Raw genomic sequence first — 21,326 nt, forward strand, 5'->3', positions numbered from 1 at the left:
ACATAGTAAAATCTAGACAATGCAATATTACATTATAGGTCTCTTTTTTTTTTTTTTTTGGTAGGAATAGGTCTCTCTTCTTTTTTCATTATTACATATCTACCCCATGGACAAATCCGGATGTTATCGATATCTTTACAAATATACAAACAACAATATCATCAAAATAAATCAAATAATTAAATCTTAAATCATATCATGTAAATTATTAAGGAATGCAATCAAACAAAAAAAAATATTAAAAAATAATAGACCTAAAAACATTTACAGGGTCGAATTGAAGAAAATCAAAACGAATTCTCAATTTTTAACGCCTCATAATCCAGAATTTAGAATTATATTAAATAAAGAATTGAAAAAGCCACGTTGTTAATGACATTGCCTTGAATGTATTCTACTCTCATTTCTTCTCTCACGGATTTCTGTCTTTTTCCGATCATTATTATTTCCTTAATACATTCTCTCTCTCTCCTTTTCTCTCTGTGCATCATCTTCCTCAAATACATCCAACTCTACAGGTGAAAACGTCACAGTATTGGGACCATGTATTCCACTTCAATTTTTCAAAATTGACAAACTGAATTGGGGTTCTTCTCTTTTTTTTTCCCAATTCAATTCACAATTTCCCCTGAGTTTTCTCCAATTTTTCATCAAAATTTCAAGCCAAACTTCACTATCATGGAGAGTAATAAAAATTCCTCTCCATCTTCGGTTTCTGCCCCTCAAAAATCTTCCAATCAAGATGAAATTTATATGCATCAAACCTTGCTCTTTTCTGATACTCTTAAGGTACATGATTCTTCTCTTCTTTCTTTTGTTTTCTCAACTAGGGGTATTTTCGTCATTCTAATATTTTCATCATTTTTTCTTTGTTTTTTTAGGAGTTGAAGAGTTTAAGGAAACAGTTAAACACAGCAGCAGAGTACTTCGAGACATGTTACAGAGGAGAGGAACATAAACAAATGTGAGTTGATTGATTTTCTTTCTGATCATTGTATAGGGGTAAAAGGGTCATTTTTTTAAGAATCAAATTCATTTTTTTTTTTTTTACATCTTTTTTTTCTTGGTCCTTTTTATTTAGAGTGGTGGAAAGCTTGAAAGATTATGCAATAAAAGCTTTGATAAATACTATAGATCATCTGGGTTCTGTGGCGTACAAAGTTAATAACTTTGTTGATGAAAAGGTTGGTGAAGTTTCAGCTTTGGAACTTCGTTTCTGTTGCCTTGAACAGGTAATAATCTGCTTAATCAATGTGAAAATTTTAAATTCATTATTACATTTTTGGACATGGAACAAGGGTTGCGGGTAAATAAGCTAGTCCACGGTAATGGTAGGGGTAGGGGTAAGGGTAGTAGGTTACGCTTTGGGACATGGAACATAGGTTCTTTGACAGGAAGATTAGCTGAAATTGTAGATGTTATGAAGAGGAGGAGAATAAATATATTATGCCTACAAGAAACCAAATGGGTTGGAGCCAAGGCTAGAGAGATAGCTCCTTGGGGTTATAAGCTTTGGTACTCAGGAAAGGATAAGGTTAGAAATGGAGTAGGTATTCTTATTGATAGGGAGTATATTGATGATGTAGTAACGGTGTCTAGGAAGAGCGATAGAATTATGAGTGTTAAGCTAGTGATAGGGGATGAGGTTGTGAATGTCATTAGTGCATATGCGCCACAAATAGGATTAGATGTGTCTATAAGATAAGCTTTTTGGGATGACTTAGAGGAAGTGGTGCAACAGATTCCTAGGGATGAAAAAATGGTACTAGGGGGTGATCTCAATGGACACGTGAGTTCTAGGCGAGATGGGTTTGAGAGTGTTCATGGAGGGTATGGTTTTGGAGATAAGAATGAAGCAGGAAATGATATTTTGGAATTCGCATCAGCCTATGACTTGAGTATCATGAACACATGGTTTATGAAGAGAACATAGCGGTGTCTAGGAAGAGCGATAGAATTATGAGTGTTAAGCTAGTGATAGGGGATGAGGTTGTGAATGTCATTAGTGCATATGCGCCACAAATAGGATTAGATGTGTCTATAAGACAAGCTTTTTGGGATGACTTAGAGGAAGTGGTGCAACAGATTCCTAGGGATGAAAAAATGGTACTAGGGGGTGATCTCAATGGACACGTGGGTTCTAGGCGAGATGGGTTTGAGAGTGTTCATGGAGGGTATGGTTTTGGAGATAAGAATGAAGCAGGAAATGATATTTTGGAATTCGCATCAGCCTATGACTTGAGTATCATGAACACATGGTTTATGAAGAGAACATCCCACTTAGTGACTTATCGGAGTGGCGGTAATGCGAGCCAAATTGACTTCTTCTTAGTAAGGAGTGCTTGGAGAAAGAGTTATATTGATTGTAAGGTGATCCCTGGTGAGAGTACGACAACCCAACATAGAGTAGTGGTGATAGATTTTCGAAGTAGGAAATGTATAAGAAAACAAACACCTCAAGTAGAGACTAAGATTAAGTGGTGGAAATTGCAAGGGGAGAATCAACAAAAATTTGTGGATGAGATGACCAAAAAAGATATTTGGACTTGCAATATGGATTCAGATATAGATTCGATATGGAATAAGATGGAGCAGAGTATAAGGGAAGTAGCGAAGGAAGTTCTAGGGGAATCTAAAGGTAGCATGCCACTGGGTAAGGACACATCTTGGTGGACAGAAGAAGTACGACAAGCAGTAAAGAGTAAGAGAGAATCCTATAAACTATTGGGGAAATGTAGGAGTGACGAGAACTACGAAAAATACAAAGAGGCTAAAAGGGAAGTAAAGAAGGTCATATGAGATGCTAGAGCAAAGGTGAATCGGGATCTGTATACAAGATTGGATACGAAAGAAGGGGAAAGAGACATATATAGAATTGCTCGGATGAGAGATAGGAAGACGCGAGATCTCGGAAAAGTTAAATGTATGAAGGATGTGGACCAGAAAGTCCTAGTTGGAGATAAGGATATCAAGGAACGATGGAGGTCCTATTTTGATGACTTATTTAATGGAGATCACCAACAAGATGTTGGAGATATAAGTATCCATCACGATATGATAAATCACGAATGCCTGCGGAGAATTCAAAAGGGTGAAGTCAAAATGGCATTAAGTAAGATGAAGTTGAAGAAAGCAGTAGGACCTGATGGCATCCCTATTGAGATTTGGAGATGTTTGGGAGAAAGAGGAATCGAATGGTTGACGACGTTCTTCAACAAAATTTGGAGAAACAATAAGATGCCATCAGAATGGAGGAAAAGTACCTTAATCCCTTTGTATAAGAACAAAGGCGATGTCCAAGATTGTGCCAACTATCGGGGAATCAAATTAATGAGTCACACTATGAAACTTTGGGAGCGAGTGATCGAACAAAGGTTAAGGAGGACGGTGAAGATCTCGGAAAACCAGTTTGGCTTTATGCCGGGAAGATCAACTATGGAAGCCATCCATCTAATGAGACAATTAATGGAGCACTATCGAAATAAGAAGAAAGACTTGCATATGGTTTTCATTGACTTGGAGAAAGCATATGATAAGGTACCAAGGGAAGTACTTTGGTAGGCCTTAATAAGGAAAGGCATTTCGCGGAAATATATTGACATCATAAAGGACATGTATGAGGGAGTATGCACGAGTGTACGTACTAGTGTTGGGAAGACTGAAGAGTTTCCTATTACGATTGGCGTGCATCAAGGTTCCGCACTAAGCCCATTTCTTTTTGCCATCGTTATGGATGAACTAACAAGTTCACTTCAAGATGGTATACCATGGTGCATGCTGTTTGCAGATGATATCGTGTTGGTTGATGAGACGAAAGGAGTGGAGAGGAAGTTGGAACTATGGAGACAAACTCTAGAATCTAGAGGCTTTAAGTTGAGTCGAAGTAAGACAGAATATTTGGAGTGTAAGTTTAGCGGCCGTAGGAGTAGGGAGGCAGGGACAATCACCCTAGATGGGAGAGTTGTTCAGGCCTCGGATTGCTTCCGGTATTTAGGATCTATTATCCAAACGGATGGAGAAGTAGATGGAGATGTTGCTCATAGGATTAAAGCTGGTTGGTCGAAGTGGAAGAGTGCTACGGGTTTCCTTTGTGATCCCGGCATGCCTAATAGATTGAAGGGAAAATTCTACCGGACGGCAATTAGACCAGCATTGTTATATGGTACGGAGTGTTGGGCAGTGAAACACTGCCACATCCATAAGATGTCGGTGGCGGAGATGCGTATGTTGAGATGGATGTGTGGTCATACGAGAAAGGACCGGGTGCGTAATGAAATAATTAGGACAAAAGTAGGGGTCACATCTATTGAGAATAAAATGAGAGAAAACCGACTAAGGTGGTTTGGCCATGTGAGACGTAGAGCGCTTGATGCGCCGGTTAGGAGAACCGAAGAGTGGCAAAGGGATGTAGTGGTGAGGGGTAGGGGAAGACCTAAGCAAACTTGGAGGAGGGTGATCGAGAGTGATATGAGTTTACTGGGAATTGAGGAAAATATGGTAGTGGATAGGACGGATTGGAGGGAGCGAATCTGTGTCGCTGACACGACTTGACTTTCACGGTTTTATATGATGGTTCATGTTAGCCGACCCCGAATCATTTCGGGACTAAGGCTTTGTTGTTGTTGTTGTTGTATTACATTTTTAGCCAATCAATTTGGAAATCTATGAATTCAATTCTAATGGTAAAAGAATGGATCAAATATTTATTTTTAAAAAGTAAGCTAATTTAAGAGAGTTGTAAATTAGGGGTGGAAAATCAGATTATATCAAGATGGTGTTATGTTATCTGTGTATCCTTGTACTTGTACTTATACAGTAAAACCTCAATATATGAATACTCTGTATAGGAATAACCTCTATTTTGTTATAAAAAAAATTGGTCCCAACTTGGTAATAACCTCTATTACCAAACGTTATTTAGTAATAACCTCATAATTGTTATATAAATAGTTCGGTCCCAAGTGTATTCTTATATAGAGGTTTTACTACGCATGATATAAATTTAAAATAAAAAATGATAATAGTATCAATTATGTCATATTAGTCAAATTGTCGCTATAAGTTAGGTTTTGGTGTCAAATGGACAAACCTCGCATAAATAGAGTTGTAAATGAGCCGAACCGCTCGTTCGGGCTCAATAAAATTTTGACCGTGTTTTATAAACAGGTTGAGCTTGAACACCGCAAAACTCAGTTTGAAAACTCATGAGCAAACTCGATTATAAATTCAAGAAGCTCAATTATAATATCATGAACACACTCGTGAACAAATTTATTTCAATTATTTTTTTAATTATAATATTTCAATAAAATGGGAAATGTAAAACAATTTGATTTTTTAGATTTTAAAACTATGCAATTTTATCATAATTAATAAGTTATTCGCACGAAATTCATGAAGAGAATCAAAAAGTTGCTCGTGAACAAGTTCACAAGTAGCTCGTAAACATAATGTTGAACTCAAGTGAGCTTGTCAACTTTCTAACAAATGTAAATCATATAGAATTTTTTGAATTCATTTATAATGGAAGTACTGCTCTTCTTTTTCTTTTTAAGTATTATTTGTTCATCTTTCTGTTGATGGCATTTAGAGAGTACAAACATGCCAAAAGTATATCGACCAAGGAGGATTTTCTCAGCAGCTTCTGATGATAGGAAATCCAAAGTATCATAAGCGCTACATTTTTCCAGGCAAATTTCTTCATCCCTCTTATTTTATTTTATAACGGGCACTTTATCACTATCTTTATTAAGAAAAAGAGTATTTATAAAATAGTGTAATTTTAAATCTAAAGTTCATTAAATGATATTATCTCCGTTTCGTATTACATGTCTTTCTAAAGATTCTTTTTTGTTTCATATTACATGTCATTTTATTTTATATGATCAGTACACGTTAAGTCATCTTTTTTTTCGCTATAAAATGCGAGTTTACAAAAATTAATTAGAATAATTGACTTATTATAGAATAAATAAATATTGGAATCAATAAATAAGGGACAACAATGTCTTTTTTTCCAATATTTTTAATTTTTATACAACTTTCTAAAAAGACATGTAATATGAAACGGAGGGAATATAAATTAAGTCTTATTAATAGAAAATAATTTTTTTTCAATAACAAACTATATGCAATTTCAAACCTTATTGAGTAGCAAAAAGGCTAATTAAAGATAAGAAATTGCACATGAAAAAAGACCTAATTTTTGGTTAATGATACTTAAAATTACAGTTTCAATTACACTATTTTTGTACATGGAAGTTAAATACGCTCTTCCCCAATAATTATAGAACTAAATTTTTAATTTATCCCATTATAATATGATATAGAAGGTTATTAGACTAAAAATATAGAAATTCAAATCCAAGCATTGGGTTACATTCTTTAAGTACAATTAACAACATTTATAGCTTGTAGATGAATTGTTTTCATGACAATAAAAATTAAGATAATGATATGTGCCCCAATCGTTGTGGTAGAGAATTTGACATAAAAGTGAGTTTTATTTAACTGCCCCTTTAAACTCATTGCATAAATAGAATGGTTCGGTTGTGCTTTATAATCACGAAAGTACCATTGTTGCGTCAAAAAAATTGACATAAAGTTGCGCCAAAAAATCAGTGACGTAAGATTATATTGTGTTAGATGGATTGTAAATCATGTTGTCGGATCAAAAATTGGCAGTCCTAATTTTTTAAACAAAGATCTAACTTGCCTTAAAGGATACATCAAAGGATGAAAATTATCTCACATGTATCATGTATGTATAAAAAGTTATATAGCTCCTGATTAAGCAATATGAGATATCTAATACATTTCCTTACACTAAACCATTTAAAGCGTGAAGCAAATATCTACGGATAACCCGACATTGAATATAAGCTCTAATACCATGTAAATAAAGGTTAACTCACCTTCAAAAGTACCTCAAACGAGGAGTGTCTCGCATATATAAGAAATCATATAGCTCCCTAATTAAGTCATGTGAGATATCGAACATATGCCTCCCATGCGGCCATGCCAAAGAAACCATATAAAGTGTGAACCAAATATCTGTAGGTGACCCAACAATGAATGCACTGCTCTAATATCATGTAAATAAAGATTAATTAACTCGTCCCAAAAGATACCTCAGAGGAGGACGATTATCTCATATATAAAGAGATGTATAGCTGCCTAATTAAGTAACGTAGAATACCTAACAAATCTTCAAATCAGAAATTTTTAACATATTGTGAAAACTTTTCAGCTGATGAAGAGATCATGGATACCAAATCAAAGCATCATAGGAGAAGTTTCAATGCTGAAATGAACTCCTATCAATTTAAGAAAGGTACTCTGCATTTCTTTTATCTTACCTTATTTACGGGTGATAATTTCGGGCTATCATGTCAAAATTATGTATGTTATATATTCTATATGATTATATATGTATAAATATATGAAAAACGTACTAACGCAATTTATTTGCTTACTTTTTTGTGGCAAGTTGTTCAAGCAACAATCAAAGGAACTTCCCCATCTGTCTTGAGGTAATCTTCATGCTATTACCTCCAACATTTTGATTAACCTGTCGAGCCTGCGACGCGATGATGAAGTTCTAATTGAATAATTTTAATGCAGAGAAACGCATTGTAGATCAGAGTCTCCACAGTTTCACTCAAGACAAAGAACGTTTACATTGGCAAGCACTCCTAACAACAGAAGACCAGGTTTTTATTCTACAAATAATTTTGTTCCTTTTTCAAAGAGTTAAGTACATCTATTGTCCTCCAGCTATAAAAAAACTGATATAAAAATGATAATCGTTTAACTTTGGATTCACCTAATAGTCCTTTTATCCAAAAACAACCAAATACATTCATTGGAGATGTCACATGGATGACTAGTCATTTGGTAAGTGGTAAATCAAGAGTTTTTTTATTTTTTTGTTTTCCATGTGGCAAACTTTTGATGAATTGTGATCCATGTAGCATCTCCAGTGACTATTTTTGTTGTCAGGGAGAGTGTAAAGGGGGGGAAACTGGTTAATTTCAAGCTGTGCAACAGCGTAATGGGGAGAGAGTGACTAAGCAACCGGGGGCAGTGGTGAATGAGACATTGTAACATCTACTGCCCCGGGCTTCGAGTTGGTGTAGAAACTCTATTTCAAGATAAAAGGACAATTGCGAAACCAAAGTTAAATGGTGATGGCTTTCTTGTTAAGAAAATAATATTTATGTCATTTTTGCTCCATTTCTATAGTTGGAGGACCACGGATGTAATTAACTCCTTATTTCTAATGCACTCATTAACTTGAATAAAACAGATAAAAGAGCTGCATCTCCAAAGAGGTTTCCATTCATACGCTCTGGATCTGTTGTTCCTAATAGATCAGTATCTCCTAACTATCCTGAAACCTTACGAAGGGTAAGCATATATTTTGAAGAATTTGTGATGCCTACTGCATTTTCTATTTTTCATATTGCTATCATTAGCCTTCTAAACTTGCTTTAAGTGTCATGGTTAAGTCCCTAAATCTATAAAAACACTGTAAAAATGTATAAAACAGAAAGTTAATTTGTTTTAAAGACTTAAAATCATGAATTAGGCCTTTGTTTTTTAAGTTTTGAATTTTTTTACGGATTTGGACAAATTGCAATTTATATCACTTTAAACAAGTTCAGGGGCAAATGGATTACTGTAAGTAAGTTCAAGGGGTCAATAGGTCACTTTAAACAAATTCAGGCGGCCAATAGGTTATTTTAAGCAAGTTGAGGGGGCTAACGAAACACCATATAAGTTCACGAGGCCAATCAAACTTTATGGACAAGTTCAGAGGGCTTTTGATGTATTAAGCCAAAAAACAATCTTTTTTATTGTTGATATGGCAATTTTTTTATGATTTGTTATCCAGGTGGTATTTCCAGAAAACTGTGTTTGATGGTTTCCAAACAAAAAGAGATCATGGATGAAATCAAAGTTAAACAGTGATAGCTTTCTCATTAAGATTTATGATATTTCTGATAGCTGGAGTGTAATAGATGCAATTAACTCAATAATTAGTGCAAAATTATGCAATCAATTAAACTAAGTAGACATCAAAGAGGCACCTATCCTACTCAGCCCTGATTCTAACCTTGAGATAATTATATTTATCTAATCTTTTCAGAACCCATCAGAGGCTCAGAGATCAGTTTCATTGTCAAAATTTTCTGAAAGAAAAGGAGCAAATGACAGTGAACAATATTCAAGCAAAAGCAAACGCCTCTTCAAGGCATTGATAAGCATGCGCAAATCCAGAAAGGATCAGAATTTGTATAAATACCTGGATGATGTTTGAGAAAAATGAAGACAACGCAGGAAGCACAGAAACCTATTCTGTATTCTCTCGTTTCTGAAGCTTCAAATACAGTCAGCTATTTACCAGGGATGCAGTAATGGAACGTTGCTGCTCTTCATCTCAAAGTTTTGGTTAGACCAGTAATATAGAATGAAAAAGAAAAAAAATCATCCAATGAGTAGCAGAAATTTTATTTCACTATTAAATGGAGGACATTTCATGATATCTCTTGTTAAAATGTTTGTTGGTTGATCAAATTCTAAGCATAAACCACTTGTATACTTCTGCAGCTCCATTATGTCAATTGATATATAATTGCTATAGCCAAAAAAAAAAAAAAAAATCCCGGACCTAGGTCCAGTATAGAAGTCTTGCTATATTCCAGTAATTCTTCATCACTTCAGCTATCATTTATCAATCACCTGGAATGAATGACAGATCAAAATTATCAGGGAAGCGAATAGTACATAAAAAATTAGTTGAAACAACCTAGCGTTTTATATTCATAACATTGAATATAAAATGAAAATCCTAAGGTAACTCCAGTTGTTAAAGAGCGTCTAAGGCTCCAGATGCACAAGGCATTAGGCCGAGCGCCTTAGCACCGGAATTTTGGCCAGTAGTGTAGTAGCTATCCCCCACTAAAGCCAAAGTTCTGTGAGCTCCGGACGCCAAAGGTGGATGTTGTCACTCAGATGACCGCTAAGGCACACCTTTGTGTGTCTAGCTTGGTTATAATATAGAGTGCCTATTTGCCACACGGGTTTTTTTTTCAGATTTTAGAACTTATCATTTTTATAATTTAAATATTATCCTTTACAATTTTTAATATTTTTATTCTTTCAACGTGCCTTGCGCCAAGGCTTCAAAACTTCGTGCTACTTTAATGACTATGAAGATAACAGGAATTTCACATTGACTAACCTATACAATTTGATTACTTATAATAAAGGTACTGCAGCCAAGATTGTTTTAGATCAGCCCTCTCAAAATCCAAGATCAAAAGTCGGCCATTCATCAAGTTTCCTTTCATTCTTGTGCTTCCCACTACTCTTCATTTTATCATCAGTAGGACCATTAGTGTTGTAACACTGCAGAAAATTATTTGCAAAGAAAAAAAATTCATATTGTTTCATGGCAAGAGAAAGACCTATTATCAAAGAAAAAAAATATATTAGCAGGCATGTAATACAGAAGAAGCAATTCATTATGGTTCCAGGCATGCTCGAAAAGAAGAGCATTATCCCGTTAGGTTACTTCAGCACATGAATCTTTTTCCACCTTTGGGAATTTATGCTCCCAAGTATCTCATTTTTTCATGAAGAGAGAGATATTTGATCAGATCTTTTCAACTATTTTGGATTGAGACAAAACAGAAAGAACACAGAATTCACTAAAAAAAATGTTAAACTGATGAAAGCACGGCAAAACATGCCACCATGGTCCAAACCTGGTCAGGATTTTCAATTCCACCATCACTGGAGAGTTGAGCATCAGTGAGAATAGGCATCCCTGCAAAACGAATACGGTCCAGTTCTCATTATTTGAGTTTAAAACATCATTCAGAAGATCAAACGGCGACACATATTGGAATAAATCTTGCTTTTGGAAGGCACAAGCTCGGCATATTTTTCAACTTATGTACCTTTACTTGATCCTCCATTAATGTTATTTTCGCTGGGTCCATCGTCTTGTATTGATGCTTTGGGTAATAGCCTATGATTTGAATGATCTGCCTCAGCATCTGAAACTTGAAGCCCCTCAGGAGAACAAACATCTTGAATCACGTTCTTCTCAGTACACCCTGGAATAACTATCCCAGGAGCTATGGGTTTTTGAAGAATGGACAAGATCTGATTAACTGCAAAAGGTAGGAATCAGTTTAAGATAACAGCAATGCAGCAAACCGTCATGTGACAACAAAAAGGCACTTGACCTAAAAGCTAAATGTTGATCTATGTTCGATGTGCCCATAAGCTGGCTAATCCGTTTATGATTTATGCCCGGTGCACTACGTGTCCCACCACAAGGGGCCGCTCCTAAGACTCGAACCCGTGACCTCTCAGTCACACGACAACAACATTTACCGTTGCGCCAAGGCTCGTTATGAAGGCTTTCAATATTGCGGAAAATTTATATTGGAGAACTTGACTCTGAGCACTCCATTTGAAATAGGATTACACTTCCCTTCTAAACTTTAACCTCACAACAATAAGCTACCAGTATTGCATCCCTCTTAAATTCTTCACCTTTTTATCTCCAGCACAAGTGGACATACAAAACTAAAATAAGCTCTGGTTAAGACCATCAATTATTGTTATCACATACACCCTCATGCTAGAAAGAAGACGCAGTTTGATGAATATGACGATGCAAGTAAAAACTGGACGTACTGCCTCGTAAAGATTTGTTTTGGGGGACAGTCATGCTTATCTTGTTCGTGTCTGCAGCAGAGATGCCTCTTGAACACGCATCCTCCCCTGGATTGCAAAAAAATATTTTTATCTTCAATCGATTTTTGCGCATAGAGGAAAAAGGAGTGCGACAATGGAATGTCATGGCCAATTACCTTTAGCCACCAGAAATTTTTTTTCTTCAAAACGATTCCGATGTTCATGCTTTATTCCTTCTTGGCTAACAATGTTGATAGTATTTCCTTCAGTACTCAAATCTACAAAAACTTGATTATCTCCTTCAGGTTCTCCAATGTCAACCAAATGAGCATCAAATGCTACTGATTCGTCAGATCTGATTATTTCATCTTTCTTGAGAAACCTAGTATTTAAGAGGTTCTTGCTTGCATCATATAGCATGATCTGAAGAAGAATAACCAAAATGAAGTTTACATCAAAGATACCCTTTACGAGGAACAAATCAAAGCAACAAAGTTTTCACCAAAAATTTTATGTAATCAATTTTCTGATGGGCTATTGTTACAACTAGTTTTGCAGAAAGTATCTGCAGCAATAATAATCCAAGCAAAGCATACAACATGAAGTTTCTAATAAATGAACAGATAATGATAAACAATAATGACCTAGTAGTCATGAACACCATACTAATAACATGCATGACATACTGAAGCAAGTAAACAAATAATAAGCCTTAAGAAGAAAAGCACCATAAAATGATACAGAAATAACCTGCCTCCTCCCTAATGCTCCACCATTTTTAAGCTTCAGGAAACCGTCATGGTATTTCTTGGCCTTTTGAGTCATTTGTGTTGTGTACAAGACATTCCACTCTAAATTGAAATGGGAAATATGTTAAGCAGGAGAATGTTTCAATAAAGTTATGCAGACAGAACAAAAGAAATACGTCTTATATAAACCATATCAATGTTGAAACAAAGAAAACCATCAAAATCTTCCTTGTCTTGATTGGAGAGTCAAGATATAACAGATATAAGCATTTTTGTTGTGTTGTTGGGAAAAGGAATCTAGATAGACACAACGAGCTCTCAAAATAGAAATGATAGCATAAATATAAAGCACTGCATTTAGTAAAGTTTACCTCAAATTAATTATGTCAGGATTTTTCTTCAATAAAAATGTGCTTGGTTGACATTAAATATGGCATATCATAACAAATGTAACTTTTGAATTTTCACTGGAAATGAACAAATACTCTCATCAACCCAAATTCATGGAAGCCAGCAACATATCAGGAACAAATTCCACTAACAATATATAGTTAAACCTCGATAAATGAATATTCGATAAAGTAATAACTTCGTTTATATAATAAATTCTTTCGGTCCCGACTTGGACCAATGGACTAAAGTAATAACCTCGCTAAATGCATTAAATAATAAAAATATTTAAATCTTTAAGGCCCAATGAAAATATAAATTAATAACTATTGAATTCCATATATATATATATATATATATATATATATATATATATATATATATATATATATATATATATATATCGACCAAAACCTTTCAATCAATCAACTATAAGTCATTTTTTCTGGAAAAAAAAATGCATTTTTTTTCTTATTACAAAAAAAAAAAGTCATGCATCTATAGTTGATTGTTTTTTCTTTCCACCTAAATCAAAATAAACACTAGTGCAAACACAACTTCTGATATATTTTGCTCATGTTATAGCAAGTAGTTGTTTAAGGTGAACATTGGTTGAAAGGCCTCTTTTGACGATACATTTGCGACAAGGCAACCATCATCTGGCTCTGGATCATTTCCATCATCATTGTTCATTATTGACTAGATAATTTCTTCGTCTTTATACATTTTACAATGAAAAATTATCTATAAAATAATAAATATATCGATAAATGAATAATTTATTCATTTATCGATAAATAAATAATCTCGCTTAATGAATATTTTTTTCCGGTTCCAAAGATATGCATTTATCGAGGTTTTAATGTATGTTTTTCCTTATACACAAACCGGAAAAGAAAAAAACACAACATTTAAAAAGCAACAGTTCAATAAAATGAAAAACTTGCTCAACGTAGATGCTGTAGCAAATCTAACAACTAACCTGTTACTCCAGTGTTGTTTACTGTCTCTGGACGGCTCTTTAAAGCTCCATATCTTAGAGATTCACTCTTCTTGAACTCTGAAAATGAAAGCAACTCTTACAATAAAATTGATAGTAACAACTACACATATTAAAGAACTTTTGGGCAAAACAAATCAATCGAAATTGACCTCTAATAACTTTATACGAAGGGCTTATATTATTCAACCGTGTTTTGCTCTTCTCTGCAGCATCATTGTTATCTGAGCCAGGAGAAAAATTTCGTCAAATCAACAGCCTAAAAATTATGTATACATATAACAGAGAGCTAAATCATTACCAGAAGAAACAGGACTTTTAAACTTACGTCGACGCATCAAGGTTGGCCTAGGCGTCTCTCTTCCTTTAAAGTTTGATTCAAATATTGGCCTATGATGGGCCTTGACCTTGGCCTCGACCTCGACCTTCACCACACAATCAGGATCCCCAACGTCGACAAGATAGCCATTAAACGTCAGTGTTTCTCCCGAGCTAACAACTTCTTCTCCCTTCAGCATCTTAATTTCCAATAGCTTATCGCAATCATCAAACAGCATCGCCTTATCACAAATTCCACCAAACAATCATCAATCAGATTTATCAGTGTTTTTTCTTAACAATCGAAAACAGAAACCGGAAATTGAGTAAAAGTGAAACTAATCTCAGATTAACAATTCGAATTCAACAGATTAAAAATGGAGTACCTTGTTGGTTGGGATGTGAAGGTCTAGGAAGCCATCTTGGTAGACTTTCCTCTTCTGTTTGATGTGCTTCGTGTACGTTACGCTCCATCTCTTCTTCGAATTCTCCATTGATACGGATGCGAAATCAGACTCGTTCTTCGGAATTTGAAATTTTCAGGTGGCGGGAAAGGAAAGGAGCGAAGAAGAGATAGAGGGAAAAAATTTCTAGTTAAAGATGTTGCCCAGCCAGCCCGTCCAGGCCCAGACCCATTTAATCGGGTCTGAACACATAAAATTGGTATCAGGTCTGGTCCGGTCCAAACTCGTATAAGCCCGTTAGAAATTGAACGGGCTTGGATTATATGAATTTTTCATCGGATCGGTCTGGTCCGGCCCGATATACTGTATATATATTTATATATCTTATGATAGCTATTTTTTTTTTAGTGGGCGACTATATACCGCACTAAAATTCCGGTTCACCGCCCTGTATTGACCTTTTTGCCCTTCTCATTATTTCAAACATAAGTTTTGAAATTCCAAATCCTCTCAACATCTTTTCCATTCTAAAAAAAACCGACCAAAAACGAGATGGCACGAAGATGAGGCATCGGCAAAGGATACATGGGTATTACGGTAAGTATTTCCATAAAAAAAATTATCAAAATCGTGAGTAATCGGGCCGAAATTCGGGATTAAAATCCCAGAATTTCGCCTAGGCGGGCGCCGGAATCCATCTCCGCCTACGGTGGAACGCATGAACTATGCGTCACCGTAGGTGGAGATGCATAGTGTCGAGCGATCCACCTTAGGGTGGATCGCACGGCGCACGCGCTCCACCGTAAGGCGGAGCGCGCGGCGCATGCGATCCACCTTAGGGTGGATCGCTCGACGTACGCGTTCCACTTAAGGTGGAACGCGTACAACGCATGCGCTCCACCTTATGGTGGGGCGCATGCGCCACCCGTTTGGCCTAAGGGCCAAACATTTGCGGCGCACTGGTCGGCCCTAAGGCCGACTGGTGCGCCGCACCCGTTTGGCCCTTAGGGCAGGTGGTGTAAACCACCCGCCCAGGCCAAAAAGGGGGAAATTTTGAATTTTTTTAAAAAAAAATTGCACGGACCGGGCGTAGGCAAACCCGAACGTATAGAAAAAAAAAATTATGTTAAATTGAATATACCTTATAAATAAATAATATTACAGGATAAGGAGGGAGCTGACCCTAGACGCACGTCTTCACGTCCTGTTACTGCATCTGCTCGGCGGGACCGGGAGGAGCAGCAGCGGTTTATGGCGGACGCCCGGAGGGCACAGGCGGAGCGTGCTGAGGGACGGGATGAGGCGGCTGGTATAGACATGGACGGGGATGCTTCTATGCATCGTCCTAGTGCTGATATTATCCCCATAGATCGTGGTGTTGTGACGAGGGGTCGAGACGGACGATTTTCTTCTACCGCAGCATCTTCTTCTGGTAAGAGAAATTAAAAAATGTGTTTATTTGTATTTGTGTTAATCGTGATTATTGAAAAATATACTAAAAAATTAATGTCTACCGTTTGCTGTAATTTCAGGTAGCAGCAAGCGATCGAGGAGTGTAGAGGATGACTGGGTTGTGAAGGACCCCGTCCCCGGGGGTCCATTTGATGGTGCTGTGATCCCGAGCTTTTTGGGACATATTGCATGTGCTATATGGGCCGGTCAGGACAGGGGCGTCCTTAGGTGTCATACCAGATCAGGGTATTGCACGAAGCTGAGATTATGGTACAGTGGTTCTTCCCGGACGATTCAGTCGCGTATCGAGTCATCTGGCTTGTTCCATTTACCTGGTATTATGCACAGTCACATAGATGCTGCACTGATCACAGCATTTGTTGAGCGGTGGCAGCCAGACACGTCATCATTTCACATGCCATTTGGCGAGATGACCATTTTGATGCATGATGTGTGGGAGATATTGCGCATCCCCGTAGATGGTGCCATGGTGACTGCTGATGCGACTGTTGATGAGCTTAAGGAGTGCGTGATGGATTTGTTTGGGGCGACTCGGGTTGAGTTAGATGCCCGTCATTATGCTTCTGGTGGTATACGAGCCGCTTCCGTCATGGAGCGCTGTGGAGGTGATCGGATTCCTGAGACCCAGGCTATAGCTTGGACGTGGCTGATGCTCGGTTCCACCTTGTTCGTAGACAAGAGTGGTGACCGCATCCGACCTTCTTGTCTGTTAGAGGTGCAGGACTCGGCGGCTGGAGCCGTTGGACTTTCTTGGGGATCAGCTGCACTAGCATATCTATACCGTCATCTTGGTATTGCTACCAGAGGAGATTGCGGGCAGATGACGGGTTGTATGACATTGCTCCAGTCCTGGATTTACGAGTATTTTTCTTGCTTCAGGCCACATCGAGAGGCAGTTACAGTTGACCCGGATCTTCCTAGGGCTTCGTTGTGGCCATCTATATCGATGGAGAAGAGCGATGAGCGGTTGAGAGCATTTCGTGCCCGGCTTGATGTGTTGACAGCAGATGAGGTATACTTGCTTTATAATTATAAATACTATTCAATTAAAACAAATTTGTGTATTACTTGTATGTGTTAATGTAATTTTATACATCTGTAGGTCATGTGGATGCCGTATGGCCCTGATGCCATTACTGAGACCCCGAGGACTCTATATTCTGGATGGATACGGTATCGGGATGTGATCGAGCCGTACATGCCGGGGTGATGCCTTCGACAGCTTGGACATGTGCAGACCATTCCTAGACCGATATTGTAGCCTTCTAAGGCTGTTCGCCCGTGGACCAGTTTGAAGTATCATGTAGAGGTGCCAGCTGTGATGGTGCAGGGTATTTGGGACTCTTTTCCCCAGTCGTCCGTCCTTATACTGTCTGTATTCACTCCAGCACATACTCCATCAGATTGTGAGGATCAGTACATGCATTGGTACACCCGTCACTCACACCCTCGTCTACTTCCGGAGATTGTTGCACCCGGACCGGCTGTTTATACTCGCTCGAACAGTGAGATTGTAAGTTATTTTTGGTTTTCTTGACTGGTCTAGTAATGTGAAATGATATTTACTGAAATGTGAAATGATATTAACCTTGTTTTTTGTTCCTTACTTTTTTACAGTGGGTTAGTCGATTATCTGGCTGGGGTGAAACTGTGCTGGATCACATGAGTCATCTGGACGAGGATGCTGCGATTGTATATAGGCAGTCGTTAGAGGAGATTATGGATGCTTGGCATTTGGCCAAGTGAGTTATGACTGTATTTTGTAGTATTTTAGTACTATTTTGACAGAATTTGGTGGATTGATATTTTAGTACTTTTTTGTGGTATGTTTTGTTATTATTGCAAATTTAAGAATACATTAGAACGACATACACTGCATAAACTGTAAAAATACATTAGAACGACATAAACTGAAAAAAGACATTACAACGACATAAACCGGAAAAAAAGACATTAGTCACTATCTTCTTCGTACACCTGAATGTTTGGTGAAGATGTCGCTGGTACACCTGACTGTATTGCAAGGTATATCTCTTTCTCCTCTGCAATATTCGTCTCATATTCCACAGGAAAAATGTTCCATGGAGCATTTCCTCTATTTCTTGGCCAAGCTCGTCCTGGCAGGTAATCGTTCTTTGAAGCGCTGATACTCTGTAGTACTCGAACCTCTAATTTATAGCGATCCCAATTTTTCACGATCGAGTAAGGATAAGTTCGATGAACCTCATGAGAAATTTCAGACTCTGTCCATCTTAAAAAGATGATGGAGTTGAAATTTTTTTTAGGGATGATTCCCCTCTGATTATCACGCAATAGTCTGGCGAACATAGCTTTCCAGTCATCAATAGGCATAAACCACTTCAGAAATGTTTGAATATGACTAGGAATATTTCCTTCATTCAAATTGTTCAACCATTCCTCTAGAGCAAATTCAAAAGGCATGTAATACATATAACATAAGAACCACAGCATGTGTAGTGAGTATATTGGAAACTCACCAGCAGACGGAAGCTTGAAGCAAAACATAAATGGAAATTCAGGATGGAACATTGTTGGACTCACAAATGTCTCTCCATATACACGAATTGCGTAGTATTGATAATCAAGCATCTTCGTCGTGCAATCAGACTTATTCAAAGTTGAAACTATGCTTTTCTCGGGAGGAAAATTAGGGAACTCGTTGGTAAAATCAGATGAAGCCATTTATGTTTGAGAGTTTTCATTGATAGTAATGTAAAGAGTAAATGTGGATAACTGAAGTAGCAACATTGTTTAATTTTATAAATGGAGAATATAGACGTTGGAATATAGACGTTGGAATATAGACGTTGGAATATAGCCGTTGGAATATAGACGTTGGAACATTACAGAACCACACAAAATTCATCACAATTCACCTGTAACATTACAGAACCACACAAAATTCATCAATATTCAATCTGCTTATATTGGTTGCTTGTGATTCAATCTGCTTGTGAACCTTCTGCCATACCGTGTCAAGGGGCCCAGTTGCCGTATTGAGCCATTGCTTTAGACTAGCATGTTCGCTCTCCACTCGACAAGTAGTTGTGTTACCAAAATGTAGGAACTCCTTTGTCCAAGCAACAACAAACTTCTCCTTATGCACCAACCACGTCTCCTCAACATACGAGATAACTCCTTTGAACCTGCTCATCTTTTCCTTCATCATCATAAGATTGGTCTCGTACTCCTCAATGGTTAATGATTCTAATATTGTTCTCCATTTGCCATTCTTGAATTTAGAGGCAAGGCCTTTATCTCCAATGATTCTATACACACGATCTTCCACATCCTTATTAATATGCCAAGTGCATAGCAAGTGCGCTGCTTGTGGAAAAACTTCTTGTATCGGCTTTAATAACCCAAGCTCCCTGTCACTAACAACAACGGTCGGGTTAAGATCATCCCCAAGCAAAATCTTCAGCCTTTGCAAAATCCAACGATAGCTCCCTTCGGTCTCGTCTTTAACAATAGCATACGCTATCTTGAAGTTATTATTACATGGCGTCATCCCAACAATCTCAACAAACGGCATTTTGTACTTGTTTGTTTTGTACGTTGAATCAATGCCGATGTACCAGTGGTAAGTCCTGAACATATCAACTGACTCTGGATGTGCCATGAACACATGCGTTATCACACCTGAATCAGCCTATGTGTAATTGACATATTTGTTCTCCACATCAATATGGTAGAATTGACTAGCCAGGTCTCTACCTTCAAACGCGTCCCTCCTCATTTTGTCCCTGTAATTATATATGTGTTTAATTACTGAGTTGTCCTCTGGGTGTTTTTCTTTAACTGCTGCTAAAATAGCACAAGGCTTTGCTTGAGCTGAAGACATATCACGCACAATTTGTTTAGATGCGATACTGAGTCCGCTCATTTGCCGACTTCCCTCTGGATACATACGCATTGTATGGTTATGCATTCCAGTTAACCCAGCCTTAGCCTTTATCCCCCATCCCGAAAGGTCTGCATGTTGATAGGCTTTAATCTGAAATTTACATCGGCACGCTTTAGTTTTACTTTTCCTAATTGCAGGATCTTCATCATTTTTCACAACACCTCTATATCGTTCACCCCGTGAACAGCGCAACAACTTCTGTTTACCCCCATTTTTGTGCGAAGATATTACAAGCTCAAACCCATTCTGAATAGCTATCTTTTTTGCCCAATCAATAGCATCCTGACTGGAGGAGAAAACGGTATCCGTTATAAAACGCGAACTATAATCAATGTTATTGGGGTTCCAATCTTCTATCGGTACCTGAATATACGAAAAATTTACATTAAAATTACAAAAAAAAAATACTTCGGGCCTATTTCTCCCATTCGAAATTAGTTCGGGGCAATTTCTGTCCACTTTTGCCTGAACGGGCAGGCTACCCGTTCCACCATAGGTGGAAACGGGCAGCGCATACTGCCCGTTCCAAAGGTGGAACGGGTGGCGATTACCACCCGTTCCATGGGTGGAGCGGGTGGCGATTACCACCCGTTCCTTAGGCCGATCGGGTAGTTCATCCGATCGGCCTAAGGAACGGGTGGTAATCGCCACCCGCCCAGGCAAAATTCGAATAAAAAAAAATAAAAAAAATGATTAATAACGTTTTTAATTCTCGTAATATTACCTCGTGTTCGAACTCATTGTCTTCGGGAATGTTTTGATCCATTTTTTTCAAATCCGGGATTTGTGCTCGGGAGAGAAAACTAGAGAGAGTTTTTAAGGTTTTAGGGGGGAAAAAAGTGGCAAGGGTAAAATGGTTAAAACAGTGCGGTGAAACGGAAATTAAGGGCGGTATTTAGCAATACCCTTTTTTTATTGTTATGTTGTAATTTATTTTGGATTTGATATTTCGATAGACAATTAGTTTATGAATTTTTCCAAACTTATTAAGTATTGTGTTGTATGTACTCTTTTTTTATTAAAAGTTGGTGTAACATTTTAATTGTATTTTTTTTTTAATATACAGATGAGTTTGAACGGACGGGCTTGGGATTCATATTGTAGGCCCGAGCCCAATCCGAGCCTGACTCAATTTATTACGGATTGAGCTGGGTTTGGGTTCGTCAGATTTTATTAAAAACCCGACAGACCGGATTCGAACCCGGCCCATGCCCAAATCTAGTCGGTCACTTATACATAATTAATCAAAAGAAGAATAAGTACGATACGGTATGTTGTTACAACTCAAATCATAAATCCTAAACTACCTAAACATACATATATACAGGTTAAATGCATCATTGGTCACT

General features: G+C 37.4%; 3 protein-coding genes across 4 annotated transcripts; 2 read left to right on the plus strand and 1 right to left on the minus strand.

The window, feature by feature from the left end:
• The first annotated feature begins 418 nt into the window (after positions 1-418).
• Positions 419-9,637, plus strand: LOC136210997 (protein ABIL3-like). 2 transcript variants are annotated; one of them, XM_066002484.1, is made up of 9 exons: positions 419-789; positions 882-964; positions 1,082-1,232; positions 5,591-5,690; positions 7,250-7,333; positions 7,490-7,532; positions 7,624-7,712; positions 8,309-8,409; positions 8,897-9,139. In XM_066002484.1, exons 1-9 carry the CDS (start codon positions 679-681, stop codon positions 8,921-8,923), a joined length of 789 nt encoding a protein of 262 aa, XP_065858556.1. In that variant the 5' UTR covers positions 419-678; the 3' UTR covers positions 8,924-9,139. The 2 variants fall into 2 exon arrangements, with proteins under 2 accessions (XP_065858556.1, XP_065858555.1); XM_066002483.1 differs by lacking the exon at positions 8,897-9,139 and adding an exon at positions 9,152-9,637 and having other exon boundaries at positions 421-789.
• A 9-nt stretch (positions 9,638-9,646) lies between these two features.
• LOC136210996 (uncharacterized) lies at positions 9,647-14,707 on the minus strand. Its single transcript, XM_066002482.1, has 11 exons — positions 14,559-14,707; positions 14,183-14,414; positions 14,007-14,078; positions 13,837-13,914; positions 12,466-12,566; positions 11,892-12,138; positions 11,716-11,802; positions 10,968-11,183; positions 10,773-10,834; positions 10,247-10,413; positions 9,647-9,744 (listed from the first exon to the last, which is right to left on the minus strand). The coding sequence occupies exons 1-10, from the start codon at positions 14,664-14,666 to the stop codon at positions 10,309-10,311; spliced, it is 1,308 nt and encodes a 435-aa protein (XP_065858554.1). The 5' UTR covers positions 14,667-14,707; the 3' UTR covers positions 9,647-9,744; positions 10,247-10,308.
• A 1,186-nt stretch (positions 14,708-15,893) lies between these two features.
• On the plus strand, positions 15,894-17,259 carry LOC136219473 (protein MAIN-LIKE 1-like). The gene is made up of 3 exons (XM_066006894.1): positions 15,894-16,008; positions 16,109-17,061; positions 17,152-17,259. The coding sequence occupies exons 1-3, from the start codon at positions 15,894-15,896 to the stop codon at positions 17,257-17,259; spliced, it is 1,176 nt and encodes a 391-aa protein (XP_065862966.1).
• The last annotated feature ends 4,067 nt before the right edge of the window (positions 17,260-21,326 follow it).

The sequence above is a fragment of the Euphorbia lathyris genome, chromosome 1, assembly GCF_963576675.1.
Source record: "Euphorbia lathyris chromosome 1, ddEupLath1.1, whole genome shotgun sequence".
Classification (NCBI taxonomy): Eukaryota; Viridiplantae; Streptophyta; class Magnoliopsida; order Malpighiales; family Euphorbiaceae; genus Euphorbia; species Euphorbia lathyris.